At 35.7% G+C, this 18,764-nt stretch overlaps 1 protein-coding gene across 1 annotated transcript in view; it reads right to left on the bottom strand.

Annotated features, from left to right (window-relative positions):
* Positions 1-241: 241 nt before the first annotated feature.
* KIF11 (kinesin family member 11) overlaps positions 242-18,764 on the bottom strand; it is a 39,978-nt gene continuing 21,455 nt past the window's right edge. Inside the window, exons 15-22 of the mRNA XM_088842142.1 lie at positions 17,766-17,891; positions 16,493-16,651; positions 15,725-15,831; positions 8,845-9,124; positions 6,392-6,614; positions 4,643-4,791; positions 3,663-3,779; positions 242-1,678 (exon numbers count right to left, since the gene is read on the bottom strand). Coding sequence (XP_088698268.1) covers positions 1,547-1,678; positions 3,663-3,779; positions 4,643-4,791; positions 6,392-6,614; positions 8,845-9,124; positions 15,725-15,831; positions 16,493-16,651; positions 17,766-17,891 — 1,293 coding nt within the window. The 3' untranslated portion in view covers positions 242-1,546. The remainder of the gene's footprint in view (positions 1,679-3,662; positions 3,780-4,642; positions 4,792-6,391; positions 6,615-8,844; positions 9,125-15,724; positions 15,832-16,492; positions 16,652-17,765; positions 17,892-18,764) is intronic.

Below are 18,764 nucleotides of genomic sequence, written 5' to 3'. Positions count from 1 at the left end.
GAACGAGATGGCTTAAAGCTGGACTTCAAGCCCTGTGAGGGCCAATCTGTTTCTCATTCATCTAACACTAAGGTGTAGCCCCGTGGAGTGCAACTGAAAGCTGGGATATTTGCCAAGGCCTTTCTTTCTTGCTGGTACCTGTGCAGAAGTTTACTTTAGGAATTTTAATACAACTTGCTTAACTCTGTAAATACACCCACTGCAAAATAAGAAATAATGAGACAAGCAAGTTAATGTAGAGATCAAATTTATTAATCATGGATTTACCAAGGGTAGCTTATTTTTGTTAGATATTATTCATAGCTTGTATTGACATCTGATTTTGCAGAGAAATTATATGATCATTTTTATTAAGATAATTAACACTCTGCAAGGCAAACTGAGTTCCTTGAAGTAGCACGTTTTCTAATTCTCCAACAGGGCTTGGTTTTACTTAGTTATCAAAATCAAACTCTGAATGTCTACACTTAACTTGATGTGGGCACAAAATTTATTCTTCACATATATTCTAAGTGCTCTGGTTCTTCATGCTGAAATATCCCAACTTCCAGAAATTTGGCTGCTAGATCAAAAAAATATCAGGGACCTTCAATTAAGGTTAAGATTTCAGTAGAGAAAAATATATACACACAAATTTTATTATATACAAAGAAAAACAAAAAGTTTCACCAAGTAAACAAAAAATATATATTATACTCATAATCAATAGCTTCAAAAAGCCCTTAAATCAGTGTGACCGTTTGCACAAGATTTGGGCCTCAAAATGGGGTCACACAGCCATTAATCAGAACTCAGGGTTTTTCTCCCATAATAGCAATCTATATTCTGGAGAGGATGGCTTTTTGTGAACTCTGTATGGGCTAATATGCTAGGCCTCATAAAGGAATGAAATGCTTTTTCACATCTAGGGGGAAACAAAAATATTGATGGGATATTTCCAGGGTTATGTTTACTGCTGACAGTGATTTTAGAGATAACCACAGAAAAGTGTCAAAGATTTCTAGATAAAACTCTGGCTATCTCATAATAATAATAGATAGATACCATTTTCTAGCTCTACAAATGGTTTGGTGACAAAAAAGGAGAAAGTAAGCTGAGAAGGCAGAATGAAAAAGTCTAGGGAAGGAGGCAAGGAAAGATAAACATAATTATAGCAAGAAAAGAAAGGATATGGCCTTCCTAAGACCAAGTGCTGGTGATTATTTACCTATGTAAGTTCAAGCCTAAAAGAATACTGTAGCATCTATCTATCTGCTATTTAGTAATATACAAGAAAACATTTTTCATTTGTTCTGAAAGAGCTATTATATATCAAAAGCTAGAAATACATATTTACTCCATGCAAATCCCAAATGAAATACAATTTAACATAGAGGGAAGTACAGCAATGACAGAAAAATAGGTAAACAGTAAATTCAACTACATTTACAGTACTGCCTTGACATTTTCTACTCATTTTTAATCTACACACAAGGCTCAAGTTCTGGGGTTACAGGTTTTATTTTTCATTTTCCTTAAAAAGTAAAATTACCAATCCTCAAGTTAATTAAAAATTGTTCTGGGCTCGTAGAGGTAATCTGCTCTTCGTAACAGACTGCTCTATGATTTCTTCTACTTTAGACTTCTCCAATGGATTAGTGCCTCTGTTTTCTTTGTCTTTTCCATGTGACTTTTTATGCTGTGGATTTAAGGGAGAAAATTAAGTCAATATAAAGTAACATGTGACACATATTAATCATATTCTATTTTCAAAATTCTCTGGGTTATAGGGAAGAAATTAGGTGTGGAAAACTTTAGAAATACTCAGCACTAATTTGAGCCAACACTTTGCCTGGAAAGTAGAAAAAATGCCTTCTTATTTTATTACCAAGTGGGGGGTGTGTTTGAGAAAGAAATTTAATTTTCTGTATGGTTTTCCAAAAAAATAAGTACAGATTTTACTGTAGGGCCACTGTTATCAACAGGGAGACTTTTGACTCTTGGGACATTTGCTTATGTCTGAAGACATTTTTAGTTGTTAAAGCTAGAGGGGTACTACTGGCTTTCAGTGGATAGAAGCCAGGGACACTGCTAATGAATACCACATAATACACAGGACAGGTCACCACAATAAAGAATTAGCCAGCTCAAAATGTCAATAGTGCTGCTGCTAGCAATCTTGCTCTAGGGAAACAAAAATGGGAAAAAATGGCAATTCTGGGACATTCCTGGCAGTCCAGGGGTTAGGACTCTGCTTTCACTGCCAGGGCCAGGGTTCAATCCCTGGTAAGGGAACTAAGATCCCACAGGCTGCAAAATGCAGCAACCCCCCCCAAAAAAAAGAGCTAATTCTATTTTAAGCATAGATATATAGGCTATCTCAAGACAGTTTTTATATAACCTATATTTTATCTTTTAAAAAACTTATTTCATTTGGGAATACTTCATTGGAATCCTTGTACTTGCCCTTAGAGAGCTTTAGGTAACTGATCACTTTTCTTATAGACCCACTCATCAATTCTTAGACAAATTGTAAAGCAACTTTAGAGTTTCTAACCTAGAAAACTTCCCCAAATCAGATAGATATCAGAGAAAAAAATAATTTCTGGACTTTTGCTAAAGGTCTAAAATCCAATCCCAAGTCTTTTCTGGTGCTGTAGGAACTTCCTTGCCATAATTGAACCAATAAGCCTGGCCTTCAGAATCCTATGCTGTAATAATGAAAGATTTTCAAATAGGGATTAAGCAGTCACTAAAGTTCTCTTAACTTTCCCTCTTTTCTTAATTTTATAAGATAGAAGAGAGGGTTGAAACACAGAAATATATCTAGCATTTTCTAATAGTAAAGAATACAGCAAAAGGTAGGAAGATTTGGAGGATAAAATTGCCTTGATGCAGAGAGAGGAATTTAATAGAATCTGAGCTAGAATAATAGCTCAGATTAACAGGTTAATAGGAACCTAATAGCTTAACTTAATAGCTTAATAGGAATGGAGACTCTTTAGATCATGGTGGAAGCATAGACACATCAGAAGCAGCACTTCAACTACGATATCAAAGGAAATTCTTACTTCACAAGACTCAGTCTAGGCTTATGCCTTTAAATGAGAGGGGAAGATTAGAGAGTGTCATACTCCCAAAAGTGGTGAAAGGGGGAAGGAGAGGGCACAGGATGTAAATGCTCAAGATCAAGGCAGGTGAGAAGTGCAGGCTACCTGGGGGAATAGTTAATAGGAGAAATGCCTCAGGCAGGAGACTCAGTCATTAAACAGGAGAGGCATTAAGTCTCAATTTCAACATCTTAGCCTTCAAAGTCTGACTGTGGGCAGAGACAGGCTCCAGGACATCCACGTCAAAGGTGGAGGAAAGAGAGAAATGACTGCTTTTAGTATCATTCTGAGTATGGAGGAAGTAGAAAAGGGGTAAGGATAACAACAGAAGATTACCAGCCAAGGATGGGAATAAGTCAAATTTTGCGTTTATTTATCCTACCAAAAAAACCCTAATCAATTATCATACTAGTGTAAATTCTTTAAATCAGAAAAGTTAATAAGCCATCCCAAAGGAATGACTAAAATACTTTTCCTGTTCCATCCATCAAGAGCAATGCCTTTATACTGAATAGCAAATGACAGATTTACGTTAGATGTAGAAGGGTTATCTAACAAGATACAGTCAGCTACCTGGAAAAATGGAACCCCACCACTTGATGAACAATCCAAACTAGTATCTACAGATGGTTCCTGAGTTAGAGGTTCTTCAACAGTGAGCACCAGAACTGCATTTTCTTCATCCAAGTCCTAAAATAAGAAGATAGATGAACTGATAAATTCCCAGGGCTTAAAAATCTTCACATGGTGGGGGCGGGGTTAAAAAAAAAATCTTCACACAAGGCAGTTTTCTTCTTTGAAAAATAACACAATGTCCATTACTTAAAAGTTAAACCTCAACAAAATTAGCAGAAAGTCTACAAAATAATAAAAAATAATTCCTGTTATGTTTTCACATTGAGAAGTACCTATAATAAAGTGTTAAATGTGATAATCTCAGAATCAAGAGATTATAGTTTACTTTTTACTTTCTTCTTTGTTACTGTCCAATTTCCCAACTTTTCTATAATTACTATAGTTAAATGCACGGATTGTGGAGATTCTCTACGTTCTCCTTCCAGCTCCATCCTTGTGATTTGGGACAAGGTAATTCTTAGTTTCCTCACCTGTTAAAATGGGGATAGTACTAGCATTCACCTTATGGAGTTACTGAGAGAATTACCTAAGTAAATATATATATATGTAAAATGCTGAGAACAATGTCGAGCACATAATAAACACTGTCTAGGGCTTCCCTGTGGTCCAGTGGCTAGGAGTCCGTCTTGCAATGCAGGGACACTGGGTGGATCCCTGGCTCAGGAAGATCCCACATGCCAAGGAGCAACCAAGCCCACGTGCCCCAACTCTTGAAGACCATACACCTGGAGCCTGGCTCTGCGACAAGAGAAGCCACAACTAGAGGGCAGCTTCTGACTGTCACAACTAGAGAGAGCCCTCAGGCAGAAACGGAGACCCAGCTCAGCCAGAATAGTAATACAAGAAATAAGTAAAGGCAAACTTTAAAAAAGTTTATGGGAGAATTCTAAAACTATGATGCCTAAAATAAATTTTACCTGACTAGTCTCTTCGTTGTTTTCTGAACGGTTTAGCATTGTTAACAGCTCAGGCTGTTTCATTTTCAACTGATCAAGGAGCTGTTCACGTGGCTGGGTTCTCACCAGTGTTGATGGGTATTCATAATTTTTCCTCTGTGGGGTCGTACCTTTAGTGGATATAAGTGGTAAAAATTAAAATGTGGTTTATGAGTAAGGTTTTTTTTTTAATTGGAAAATAATTGTTTTATAATATTGTGTTGGTTTCTGCCATACATCAACATGAATCAGTCATAGTTATACATATGTCCCCTCCCTCTTGAACTTCTCTCCCAGCATTTTTTTTAATGCTAAAACTTATACTTCCCAGTAAGTCTTTGTCTTCCAAAAATATAACCACTGCCACATATGAGAATCAATTTTGTTATCTGTCAGGCATATGTTGCTTAAATATTTCCTAAATTGACAACTCAACCAACTGCAAGATCCAACCTATGCCAAAACATAAAATTTTCCACCTACAGAAAATGTAGTAGGCTCTAAAAGGATTCAGTGTTCTGAAAAAAATGGCAACATTATTGGAATAAGACAAAATTTTCTCAGCATGATCAGTTAGATAGGAATAATCATTTTACTGTAAATTTGGTGGAAAGTAAATATTAACCAGTTACATTTCTTTATAATAATTCAGGTTCTCATAATTTACACAGGCACTGGCCTTTTCACTTAACATTTATATTCCTAATTTCATTGAAAAATGGATAATAAATATCAAGAGTCTTGGGGGGAAAAAAATTAACTAGCATCCTTTAGTGCCATCTCCTTTTATAACTGCTTAAAAAAAACCAAAAACAACTTTAAAGTATAATTTACATACCACAAAATACACTCAATGATTTTTAGTAAATTTACAGTGTCACCACTACCGCAACCTAATGAATAACTCAATTACTCATCCTGTGTTAAACAGCTTGTTACACCTTCTTTCATGAAGGCCTCCCTGAATACATTATAGCTTATACTGCTCTGACCTCGCAAAATGGTAATTCCTGAATGCCCATCTAAACGGTCCATGACAAAAGGAGAGGTACACATAAAAAATGTACAATGTGGTAAACCTTTCATTAAACTGCTGCTGCTGCGTCACTTCAGTCGTGTCCGACTCTGTGCGACCCCATAGACGGCAGCCCACCAGACTCCCCGGTCCCTGGGATTCTCCAGGCAAGAACACTGGAGTGGGTTGCCATTTCCTTCTCCATTGTGTGAAAGTGAAAAGTGAAAGTGAAGGCACTCAGTCATGTCCCGACTCTTCGCGACCCCATGGACTGCAGCCCACCAGGCTCCTCCATCCATGGGATTTTCCAGGCAAGAGTACTGGAGTGGGGTGCCATTGCCTTCTCCGTTTCATTAAACTAGATTTATTTAATTACATTCCTCCATTTCTGGTATTAAAATGTCCTTTTATAAACAGTGCTAGACAGATGGTAGGCTTTCTTTTTGTTTTCTCTTAATAAAGCCAGTTCCCTGAATGTTTGTAAAGTTTTACTGAATTATGATTGCCCAAGTTTCTGGGAATATATGCCATGTATATCATCTAATGCTTGATTAAACCTACTTTAGGATTCCAGTTTTTCCACATCTGAGTTAGTCAGAGTGAGACGGTAAATCTGTGTCAGGGAATGGCAGGACCTAGTTTCTAGGAACAACTAGCACTGTATACAGTTGAATTCAACTTCAACATTTTTTAATTCAATTTCCCTTTAAAGGTACCTGTTGGCACATCCAGTTTCAGATCCTGTTGTAGAAAGCAGTTAAGCTTAGTCAAACCTATTTTTACGGTTTCATTAAGTTCTTGACTTCGTGTCATTAATTCTTCTTCATCAATAGTTATCTGACTGAGAAAAAAGTTTTGCTGGTTCTCATTAGCTGCTTTATGCCCACTTAATTGTTCAGTAATCTCTAAACGTGAAGTCTCACAGCCTTGGTTTACAACCTGTAAATGATGCAAATGAGATTTCATTACTAAGATCAAAGTTGCCAGTGCTTTATGCAACATTTTTACTTCTTACCTTGAAACTTTCCATAACAAAGGTTTTAGAAACACACATAAAAGTATAAATAGGAATACTAATAAGCCCTTTATATTCACTACCCAGCCTCACTGTTTATTACTACATGTGATATAGATCAATTAAGACTGGCCAGTTACTCCTGCTCTCCACCAAGACAGTTCTGAAGCAATTTCTGTATCATTTTATCCTTTTACATCGTGTACTTTTCCAAGAGTTAAGAACTTTTTAAGACCACTTTCACATCTAAATGGCATCACCGACTCAAGGGACATGAGTTTCGGTAAACTCCAGGAGTTGGTGATAGACAGGGAGGCCTGGTGTGCTGCAGTCTATGGGGTCACAAAGAGTCAGACACAACTGAGCAACTGAACTGAACTGAACTCACATCTAAAAAATTTAGCATTCCTTTCCTTACATCAAACGTCTAGTCAGTGTTTAAATTTCACGAGTTCTCTCATGTTTTACAGACTTGTTTGAATCAGAATTCATCATTAGATTTGGTTGATATGTCTTAAGTAAGTGACTATATAATTTCTCATCAAAACTGAGACATTCTAAGAGTAAAAAGGGCCATTAATAATAATTACCCCAGTGCAATAAATATAAACAAGGACTATCCTAGGCAAACCAGGGCTTAAGGCCCTCTAGGTCTGAACTCTCTTTTGATATAGGTTATCCATACTTTCTGCTTTGAAAGAAAATTTCATTGAAGAAACCAGGTATTTGTGCTCTACTGAATATCTCAATTATTAGATATGTTCAGTTGCACCTCTGTTATTTTCACATGTTCATTTGTCCTCTGTATCTTCTACAAATTAGTTAGATCTAAAGGCTTGATCTAGACCAGGTTTTAACTTTTTGGCAAGAATATTTCATAGGTGGTACTGAAAGTACATAATGCCTGGTTGTGTCTCTCACATTAAGATTAATCGGTGTGGGAAATTCCTCTGTCGTCCAGTGGTTAGGATGCTGTGCTTTCACTGCCAAGGGCCGAGGTTCAATCCCTGGTTGGGAAACTAAAATCTCACAAGCTGCATGGAAAAAAATCAACCAGTGTGTTGAGTATGGTCACCTTCTTAGTTATAAAGATCTCTCATCAGCTTTTGCTCAAACGGTGTACGCAGTCACTAATGTCCACAAGGATTATTTCACTAGGGGTTTTGCAAGATGGTGATATCCTAATTCTATCATTTCTTCTGCATTTTACTAGCTGGAATTCTTCTTTGAAACACTTTACGTCATCCATTACCCTGCTAAACCAAGACAGAGTTCTTTCAGGAAAGACAGATGACCTTTCAATTGTTTCCCTTCATTTACCACTTCTTAGAATAATTTACTGCTTCCCTAGCATGATCCAAAGGAGACTAATGAAATTTTTATGAATTTATCAATTTTAACATATTTGATATATCTTAATCTATTGTAGCAATTATTCCTCATGATGCTCAAATTGTACCACCTCTAAATAAGGGAGTGTCTCAGGTTGGCTCCTAAGTCTTTTTGAGACAATTCCATTAATCTTTAACAGCATCTTTACTTTCTGGTATGACATCTATAGGCTCATCTGGTATATTTCCTGTTCCAAACCTGAAATTACCTATTTTTCTACTAGTCATGGTTCCTTTTTGTGAAAATAGGTTATATAGCTTAAAACACTTAGGTTCTTTTACCTAATTTCTAAGAATAGTAGTAAAATCCTTTCATTGCACAGAAGAAAAACCAAGCCACAAAGCGTTCATGCAAACGTTAAGTTCAAGCAAACCCACAAACCTATCTTCTGAGTAACCAGAACAATATCCTAAATACTTAGAGCAATAACAGGTTTGAATGTACCCAGACAAAAGTAAAAATCATTTATAAGTGAAAAGTATTATATACCAAAAGACAGTGTGCTCTAAACCAAAGTAACTAACAAATCAAAAACCAAAGATAGATATAGGCCGTATCAGACAAATGTTAAATCATCTGGAGAGCCAGGAAACGGATATGTGAAACAAGATCATGTATAAGCATACCAACTGTTATCCTTACAATTTTAAGTTATTCATTATACTTTAGCATGTGTTTTGAAGACAATTCTTAGCCAAGAATATAAAATTTTCTGATTATCACTGTTCTCCCCAAGGGAGGTTCCAGTTACAAAGTAATTACCTTCAATAAATTCTGAAGTTCCTCTTGCCTTTTACTTAACCAAAATGCCCACTGTTCAGAAAAACAAAGTGCGCTTGTGTTCAGAGCCTCGCATCTCTGTTCGGTCTCTTTAGAAATTATTTCAAGGTTGCTACTGAGTTTATCACAGTGTTTCTTAGACTCTTCAACCAATTTTGTACCTTCTTGGTTAAAATGTCTGAGTTCCTCTGACAAATCATCAAAATCAGCACAAAATTTTTCACTGTGAGAAGTTGTTTTGCTAATTATTTCTTTAGATTTCCTATAGGAAAAGAGAATAACATTTAAAATTAAAAACTAGGACTCAAAGGATACATAACTTGCCCAATATCACACAGCTCAAAAATGGAATATTCAAACCTAAGTAGTCTTATTCTAGAGTTCAAGTTCTTGTCTTTTCACAGCAGACTGATATCACATCTGTGACTAAATGACTTTTGAAAATACCTCTTTTCTTATAAAACCTTTTTTTCAGCCCTTTTCCAGATGTGACACTTTACTTCATACCTCTTAGAATATTAACTATATGGTTATTAAAATGAACTCTGCCTAAGTGTTTTACTCCTTCCAGGTTGCTCAGTGGTAAAGAATCTACCTGCAATGCAGGAGATGAGGATTCAATCCCTGGGTTGGAAAGATCTCCTAGAGAAGGAAATGGCAACCCACTCCAGTATTCTTACTTGGAAAATCCCATAGAGAAGCCTGGAGGGCTACAGTCCCAGGGGTTGCAAAAAAAGCTGGACACAACTTTAGCAACTAAACAACAACTGAATTATGTTACTTAAGAACATCTCCTATTGCCTGTAGCCTCTAGTTTATAGTCCCTAAACTGTCCACAATCAGTTAAGTCATTCTGTTATTAAGCAGTTTTGCCTTGTCTATGACACAAAATAAATAAAAAATTATAAATATTATAGAACAAAGTCAATTATAAAACTTTCTAACAATTAAAAGACAAGTATATTGAGGTGTGACAAATTATACATATAGCATATACAGTGCAATGTAACATAATGCTGATACAAAACTAATATCAAATATATCTATTTAAAATTCATAATAGCTTCTTTGTCTCCTTAAAGTTCCCTATAATATCAATAGCATTCAAAGTCATCTCGTAGGAGCAGAGTTAAACTTTGGAGAATGAAGGTTACCCTTTGGCAACCCACTCCAGTACTCTTGCCTGTAAAATCCCAGGGACGGAGGAGCCTGGAGGCTGCAGTCCATGGGGTCGCTAAGGGTCAGACACAACTGAGCAACTTCCCTTTCACTTTCACCACTAGATGGTACACCATGTGAGCAAATCAAGTGGGGAAGCAAATGTGCCCAAAACTAAAGTTCAGCTAAAGTGGAAATAATTGAAAAAGGAAAAGAGAATTAAGTGGTAAGCTTACAGGTTATTGACACAAATCCATTCCCTCAAGGAATCACAACCCACTAGAAATAAAAAGTGGGGAAATGCTTCCTAGATTCAGAATCTAGAAAGAAGAGTTCAGAATGGAACATGATATAATGAATAGGACCAACAACAGAACTGAAAAACAGATGACAGGAGTTAGTAGTAGGAGAGGAGACATTCAGAATTCTAGAGCTGCATCACTCAATAGAAATGAGTCATATACACAATTTAAAAATTTCTAGAAGCCATATTAAGAAAGAAAATAGATAAAGCAGAGGAACAATGTACTGGGTAAATATAGCATATGGTTAAGTAAACTACATGAAAACAATGCATATGAGATAGGAAGGAGGAATTGGGAATATACTGTTAAGGCCCTTTCATTATATATGAAACAGCAAACTATTTGGAGGTGGATTAAAATTATTTTAAAATATATATTATTAATCTTAGGAAAACCAGTTTTAAAAAGTAATTTTAAAAGCATAAATGCAAGTCAGTGGGAGATAAAATGAAAACATAAAGGTGCTTGACTTAAATTAGGAAAGGAAAAAATGAAATCAAAGCACAAATGATGCAACAGATAGAAAAAAAAATGACAAAATGGTAGGTTTTAATCCAACCATATCAATATTTAAATGAGAATGGTCTAATCCACCAGATAAAAGCCATACATCGTTAGATTTGATTAAAAACAAAAAAAAGAAGACCCAATTATATGCTGTCTATAAGAAATCCACTTTAAATATAAAGTCTTTGAGATGGAGAAAGCTATATTATGCAAATAGCAGTCAATGGAAAACTGACGGTTTTTGTATTCAAAGAACGTGAAAGTGAAGTTGCTCAGTCCTGTCTGACTCTTTGCAACCCCACAGACTGTAGCCTGCCAGGCTCCTCCGTCCATGGGATTTTCCAGGCAAGAAAACTGGAGTAGGTAGTCATTTCCTTCTCCAGGGGATCTTCCTGACTCAGGAATTGAACCCAGGTCTCCTGCACTGTAGGCAGACTCTTTACATTTGAGCCAGAAGATTTTGAATTAATTTCAGACAAAGTAGACTTCAGAACAACAAAAATTATCAAGGATAAAAAGGGATTCTATTAATACATAATGATAAAAGGTCAATTCTCCAAGATATATCAACCCTACTGTTTATGCATCTACAACAGAGCATCACTTATGTGAGGCAAAAACCTGACAGAACTGAGAAGAGAAACAGACAAATATACAATTAAAGTCAATTTCAATACCCCTTTATTAGTAGAACAAGTAAACAGAAACTCAGTAAGGATATCGGTGACCTGAACAGCACTACCAATTGTCCTAAATGACTGACATGTTTAGAACACTTTATTCATCAAAAGCAGAATACAGATTTTTCTCATATAGGTAGCACAGGAATGAAGCATGCCATAATAAAACTACCAGGGCTCTGAAAATTAAATTGTTATTGGAATCACAGCCCCAAAAGATGGGCCAAGACCTTCCCACTTAAAAAAGATTTAAATAGGGTTCTGAATCACCTAACATTATAAACGAAATGTTCAGGAAACAGCTGAAAACTGCTTTGGAAAATCACACCTTGAATGAGTAAAGACAACAGGTACCAACACTGAAATAATTCAAATGCTGGAACAATTTCATAAGGATTTTAATCAACCATCATAAAAATGTTTTCATTGAGCAATTAAAATACATGTAGAAAATAGAGAAAGAAAATCTTAACAAAGAAATAGAAGAGATTTTTTAAAAAGAAGGAAATTATAAAACTGAATAAAAGCAGTAATTGAAATAAAACATCTTAATGAATGGGTTCAACAGATTAAACAGGACAAAAGAAGGGTCAGTGAGCATAAAGACAGATTACAGAATTTACTCAATCTTATCAAAGAGAAAATAGTCTCAGAGAACTATGGGACCACAATAAAAAAAAGAACCACACGAACATTTATGTCATCAAAGTTTTAGAATCAGAGGAGAAAAAATACAGTGCTGAAAAATGTTCAAAGACATAATGGAGGGAGTTCCCTGGTAGTCAAATGGTTAGGACTTGGTGCTGCCATGGCCTGGGGTTCAATCCCTGGCTGGAGAACTAAGATCCCACAAGCTGTGTGCCAAGGCCGTAAAATCAATCGATAGATATTGGTTTAAAAAAAAGGATGAAAATTTCAAAGTCTGGTGAAAGACATAAGTCTACAGATTCAAGAAGCTGCTGCTAAGTTGCTACAGTCGTGTCACTTTCTGCGATTCCATGGATCATAGCCCACCAGGCTCTTCTGTGAATGAGATTCTTCAGGCAAGAATACTGAAGTGGGTTGCCATCCCTCTTCCAGGGGATGTTCCTGACCCAGGGATCAAACCCACATCTCTTACCAGTTCTTTACCACTAGTGCCACCTTCAAGAAGCTGAGCAAACCCAAAGATGATTAAATCAAAGAAGTACGTAAGTGAACACAATATAATCAAACATTTAAAAACTAAGGACAAAGAATATATCTTGAAAACAGCCAGAGAAACTGCCTATACATGAACAAGATTTGAATAACTGTGGATTTCTCATCTCTTGGAGACCAAAAGGAAATGAAACAACATATTCCAGGTGCTGAAAGAAAAGACTTGTCAATCCTGAATTCGATAGTCAGTGAAAATATTGTTCAGGAATGAAAGGAAAACCAAGATATTGTCAGACAAAGCAAAACAGCATTTGTGGGCAGCAGACCTACCCTAAAGACTAAAGGAAGTTCTCCAAACAGAAGAAAGCTTGAAACTTCAGGAACAATTTAATGGGCAAAAATAGGGGTAAATGTCAGAATATTCTTATTCTTGTGAGTTTATAATATCAACAGGCAAAAATCTTGACAGACCCCACACCTTACACAAAAAATTAAAAACCAGATCATGAGGAATTCCCTGGCAGTCCAATGGTTAGGACTTCATACTTTCACTGCCAAGGACTCAGATTTGATCCCTGGTTAGGGAACTAAGTTACTGCAAGCCACGTGATATGGCCAAATTAAAAAAAAAAAACACTCATGGATTTAAATCTTACATAAAATTATAAACTTCTATAAGAAAATGTAAGTCTGATTGAGCTATATGATAAGGATATGAGACTGGCAAGCAATGAACTATAAAGTAACATTAAACACTAATGCAGGAATCAGCAAACTTTTTCTTTAAAATCCAGACAGCAAATATTTTAGGCTTACAAGTAGTCTTTGATATACTTTTTGCGGTGCAAAAGCAGATAAATACAGCCAAAGGCAACACATAAACAAACTGGCAGATGGAGTAAACAAACATGGTTACGTCAATAAAATTATCTGCAGTAGTAGGCATCCAGCCCAGAGTCATAGTTTGCCAAACCCCGCTCTAATTAGTAAATATATATTTCATCATGAATATGAGTTAGAAATTGTTAAATTACTTAATGTGTATTCTAAAATTGAGCAAATATGTAAATATATTGTGGATGAAAGCCAAGTTTCTCACAGTCTGAAAAAGCAGCACAAATATGGACTGAAAAGATACTTATGTGCACATATATGTACACATTCACACATATATTTCCAGCTATGTCCACCTGAGAAGCCTTAGAAGAAATGACACCCCAGTAGCAGTAAGAACATCTAGTGCCCAGATCTTGGTTTCTATTACTATGATTTTAGAGCTGGAGCTGAGAAAGGACAAGATTACTGGAACACCATGCTATGTGTCTGTCTGTTAGTTGCTCAATTGTGTCTGCTTCTTGGTGACCCCTTAAAAAAGACAGATCATATAAAAACCACACAGAAGACAACTTGAAGAGGTTCTCACTAGTCAAAACTGGGACAGGGAGCTCCCTGGCTGCCCAGTAGTTAGGGCTCCATGCTTCTACTGCAGGGGACACAGGTTTGATCCCTCTTCAGGGAACTAAGATCTGACATGCCATGCTGCACAGCCAAAAAAAAATGATAACAACAACAAAACAAAAACCTGAGATAATTTGAGCATCAAAATAAAATAAAAAAATAGTGGATTATATCCCAGAGGATAAAAGAATCCATGAGTACATGATAACATAAATGAAGAAGAATAAACGGCAAGGGAAAGCTCTTCCCCTCAGTAGAATGCCTGCTAACACATGTAGAAGGAACGATGGGGTTAGAAAAGATCATTTGACAACCACTATCATAATTATTTCAGACATCCATATCAATGGATTCTAAGAAGAACAGGATACTTATATAGTTTCAAAGTATCTCTCCTTAAGTTCTTTATTAATTGCAAAGGAGAAATCTAGAGGACAACACTATACCCAAATTATCAAAGTTAAACCTCTTGATATCTGAGATGCACTAACAACACACTACTTTTGTGTTATTCTTGACAACTCCACCTAACCACGAAGGCCACCCCAAATAAGGGACACTCTACTGAATATATTCTATGCTCATGGAAAAAGAAAAGGCCATGAAAGACAAAGACTAAGCAACTGCTCTAGATTAAACGAGACTCAAATAGACATGACAATTAAATGCAATGTGTGATTCTGAATTAAATCCTGGACCAGGAGGAAAATCTTTTCTTTTTCCTTATAAAAAACATTAGTGAGAGAATTGGCAAAATTTTATATGTATATTAGGTAACAGTAGTTCTCAATATTAACTTTCTAATTTAAAATAATTGTTACAATAGATAACTAATAAGAACCTACTGTATACACAGGGAATTCTAGTTAATATTCTGTAATCTACACGGGAAAAGAATCTAAAAAGAAATGGTATATATGTATATGTTTAACTGATTCACTTTGCTGTACACTTGAAACTAACACAACATTGTAAATCAACTATATTCCAATAAGATTTTTAAAAAATTTTTAATAAAATAACTATGATATAAGACAGTACATTATGTTTTTAGGATATATACTGAAGTATTTGGAGGAAGGTGGAGATTACAAAGACCGTAATTTATTCAAAAAAAATATATATATATCTGCATCCACTGTCATTCAAAAGATTGTTCATCTACAAGCAATATTATATAACACAACATACTAACTATATGGGCTTCCCTGGATGGCTCAGATGGTAAAGAATCCACCTGCAATATGGGAGACCTAGGTTCAATCCCTGGGTTGGGAAGTTCCCCGGAGAAGGGAACAGCTACTCACTCCAGTATTCTGGCCTGGAGAATTCCATGGACAGAGAATCCTGATGGGCTATAGTCTATGGGGTCACAAAGAGTCAGACACGACTGAGCAACTTTCACTTCACGTCACTTCAACGTACTATGTAATATTATATAATTATTTAATATAATATATTACAGAGAAAGGGGGAGAGAGGAAATAAGGATGATAAAATGAACATAATAAAATATATGAGAAAATGGGTTGATAGCATTTGTACTATTTAAACTTTTTATTCAGAAATAATTTCAGGTAGAGAAAAGCTAAAGCAAATTTAAAAACAGCTTACTGCTCTGTATTTTCTTGAACACTGCTAAGTGGTTTCTGGATATTTTTACACTTTTCCTCCAAATCACAGTATCTCTCCTCCCAGAGATTGATTAACTGGTAAAGTTCCTGTAAGAAAGGTGTGGGGAGGGAAAAGATTGAAATTATAATGGTTAAACTTTTTACTCCATACTGATATAAAGTATTTTCCCATAGGTGAGAATGATACACATTCCTGATAAGAGATCTTTAACTCCACCTCTCTGACAGAGGAAGGTAGTAGAAGTTGTTAAAGGAATAATCATATTACAGGTATTTTTTAAGAAAGTAAATAATTAGCAAACTTTTAAATTAGCAAGCTATTTTAACTATAAGTAAAAAGTTACTTTCAGTGTACTTCAGAACTAACCAAATACACCAAAAAGAGAAACATTTTGACAGATACATATAGTTGCTTCTTAACAGATAACACTACTAGAAGGAAAAGTAATGCTGAAAATCTAATGGGTCAAGCAGGCCAAAAATATTATCAACTAATATAGCTGAAACATTTTATAGAACCTAGTTGGATCATTTTAATGTCAAAAGAGCTTATCACTGTGCTCTGAATGTAGCAAATCATCAAATATTAACTGATCAAAAGAAGTACTCTTATTTTACATTAATTACTGTTGTAAGCAAAAGTGCTGACAGTATTTTCAGGTTTCTAATTTAGTTATATAGCATTCAGTCTGTAACAGGGATCTAAAGATCATAAAGCTTTCTTTTTACACTCAAATCACCTATATACCTGTGATTGGATTTTCTTTGTTTTCTTCATATCTTCAGTTAAGTTTTCACACAGCTTCTGTGATTCAGCCAAGGAAGAAACTGTATTTTCTTTTAGTTCATGTAGATTGTCACACAATGTACTAAGAAAGCCATCCATTTCCTTCTTCTGATCTTCAATCTTTGAAGAGAAAAAAAAATATTTTTTTCTTTCTTTTCTTAAATTAAAAAAAAAAAATTGTCCTAGGGGCTTCCCTGGTGGCTCAGTGATAAAGAATCCACCTGCCAATGAAGGAAGATACAGATTCAATCCCTGATCCAGGAAGATTCCACAAGCTGTGGAGCAACTAAGCCTACAAGCCACAACTATCGAGCCTGTGCTCTAGAGCCCAGAAGCGCAACTACTGAGCCAACATGCTGCAACAACTGAAGCCCATGCACCCTAGAGCCTGTGCTCCAAGTAAGAGAAGGCACCACAATGAGAAGTCCTCACACCACAGCTGCTCACCACAACTAGAGAAAAAAGCTCTTGCAGTAACAAAGACACAGCACAGCCAAAAAAATAAGATTATTTTTTTTAATGTTCTAATTTTATTTTTTATTTTTACTTTTTTGAATACATATAAAATAGAAAAGGTAGAAAACAGTATTGCAGAGAAAAGTCCCTTCCTTTCCCCTACAGCCCCTAGAACCCCAGTTCCATTCCTACCTCTGAGAGGTGATTGTTACCATTTTAAAACACATCTAGAGATATTTTGGGGCTTCCCAGGTGGCCCTAGTCATAAAGAATCCATCTGATAATGCAGAAGATGTGGGTTCGATCCCTGGGTCAGGAAGATCCCCTGGAGGAGGGCATGGCAACCCACTCCAGTATTCTTGCCTGGAGAATCCCACTGACAGAGGAGCCTGGCGGGCTACAGTCCATAGGGTCGCCAAGAATCAGACATTAATGAAGTGACTTAGCACGCACACAGAGGTATTTTATTATCCATATTTAGGCAGGTATGCATACATATGTATGTATAACCACATATGTACACACACCATATGACAGACCGCTATGTATGCTATGATGCTTGAAGATCATTTCCTCATTTTTCTTAGTCATGATTATGCAGACCACATCAATGGTCAGTATCCTGACCACAGCATCCTCTCTTCCTCCCTCCTCCAGATTCCGTCTCATAACCCACAGGTTCTGCATGTAAACACTTCTCAACTAACAAGTGCTGGGTCCCTTGAATTCATGTGGAGTTTCTTTCTTAACAATTTGAGATAATAAAAATATTCATTACCTTATTAGCCAAAATCAATGAAGTGTTGAAAATATTCTTCAATTGACTATTGATTTCCAGTATAGATGCCACAGTAGGGGATAAAACTGTTCCCAGTGAACTGAGGAGGTCAGTCTTAAGTACATTCTGGTTTTAAAAATAAATACACAACTTTTTAAAAAGGATATTTTCACTTCCATAAATCTGGCTAGTTAAATGATAATATCTTAAATATACTGTTAACTAAACACGTGTATATTAAAATCCTAAGTGTCTGTTCTCTTTTTTATATTCTACAGAGCCTATTACTAGAGTTTATATTCATCATAAATCACTTAATCCTGCATATAGGAATTAAGAAATGGTCACTTTATGTACAATAAATTCTTAATAGTCTACTGTAACATAAGTCAGAATTCAGAAGAGGGGAAAATGACAGTCATTTGATAAAATTTCAGCAATGAAAACAAAGAGAAAAAAACACCCTCAATTATATTTCAAAGAAATAAATTTCAAACAACTTTAGGTTACTAAGTCAAAAGGGCTGAAACCAAATAGCCTTGAAAAGTAGGCTTTGGGTTGGAGGCATTTAAGTTTGAAGAATTGGTGACTTACATTCTATTCGATAAGAATTTGTCATGGTTCTGGTTCTTGTCAAGGTATATAGAAAAGTTAGAAAGTACTGTAGATTGGAAATTTTTATAAAAAGAAGAAAAAAATTCTGAACTAAGCTCCTATTACTAGGGCAAGGATGAAGAACTATAATGAAATAATCAGTAAATGCTTAAAAGAGTACCGGTTTTCTTTGGAAAGAAGAGCTATCATACTAATTTCAACTCATTCTGTGGGAACTGCAATTACCTCTTCAGACTCAAGCTTGCTTATGACTTGGTAGGAAGACATCAATAAACTGAGACTACCATTTATTTAGTGAGTGAACCAATTTTCATACAGCAGAAACTAACAGAACATTGTAAAGCAATTATATACTCCAATTTTTAAAAATCCCCAAAAAGTGAG

Source organism: Moschus berezovskii, chromosome 12 (genome assembly GCF_049115385.1).
Source record: "Moschus berezovskii isolate FMDL1 chromosome 12, NW_MosBer_1.0, whole genome shotgun sequence".
Lineage (NCBI taxonomy): Eukaryota > Metazoa > Chordata > Mammalia > Artiodactyla > Moschidae > Moschus > Moschus berezovskii.
Note: the sequence above shows the minus strand (reverse complement) of the source record. Positions and strands in the feature narration are given on the sequence as shown.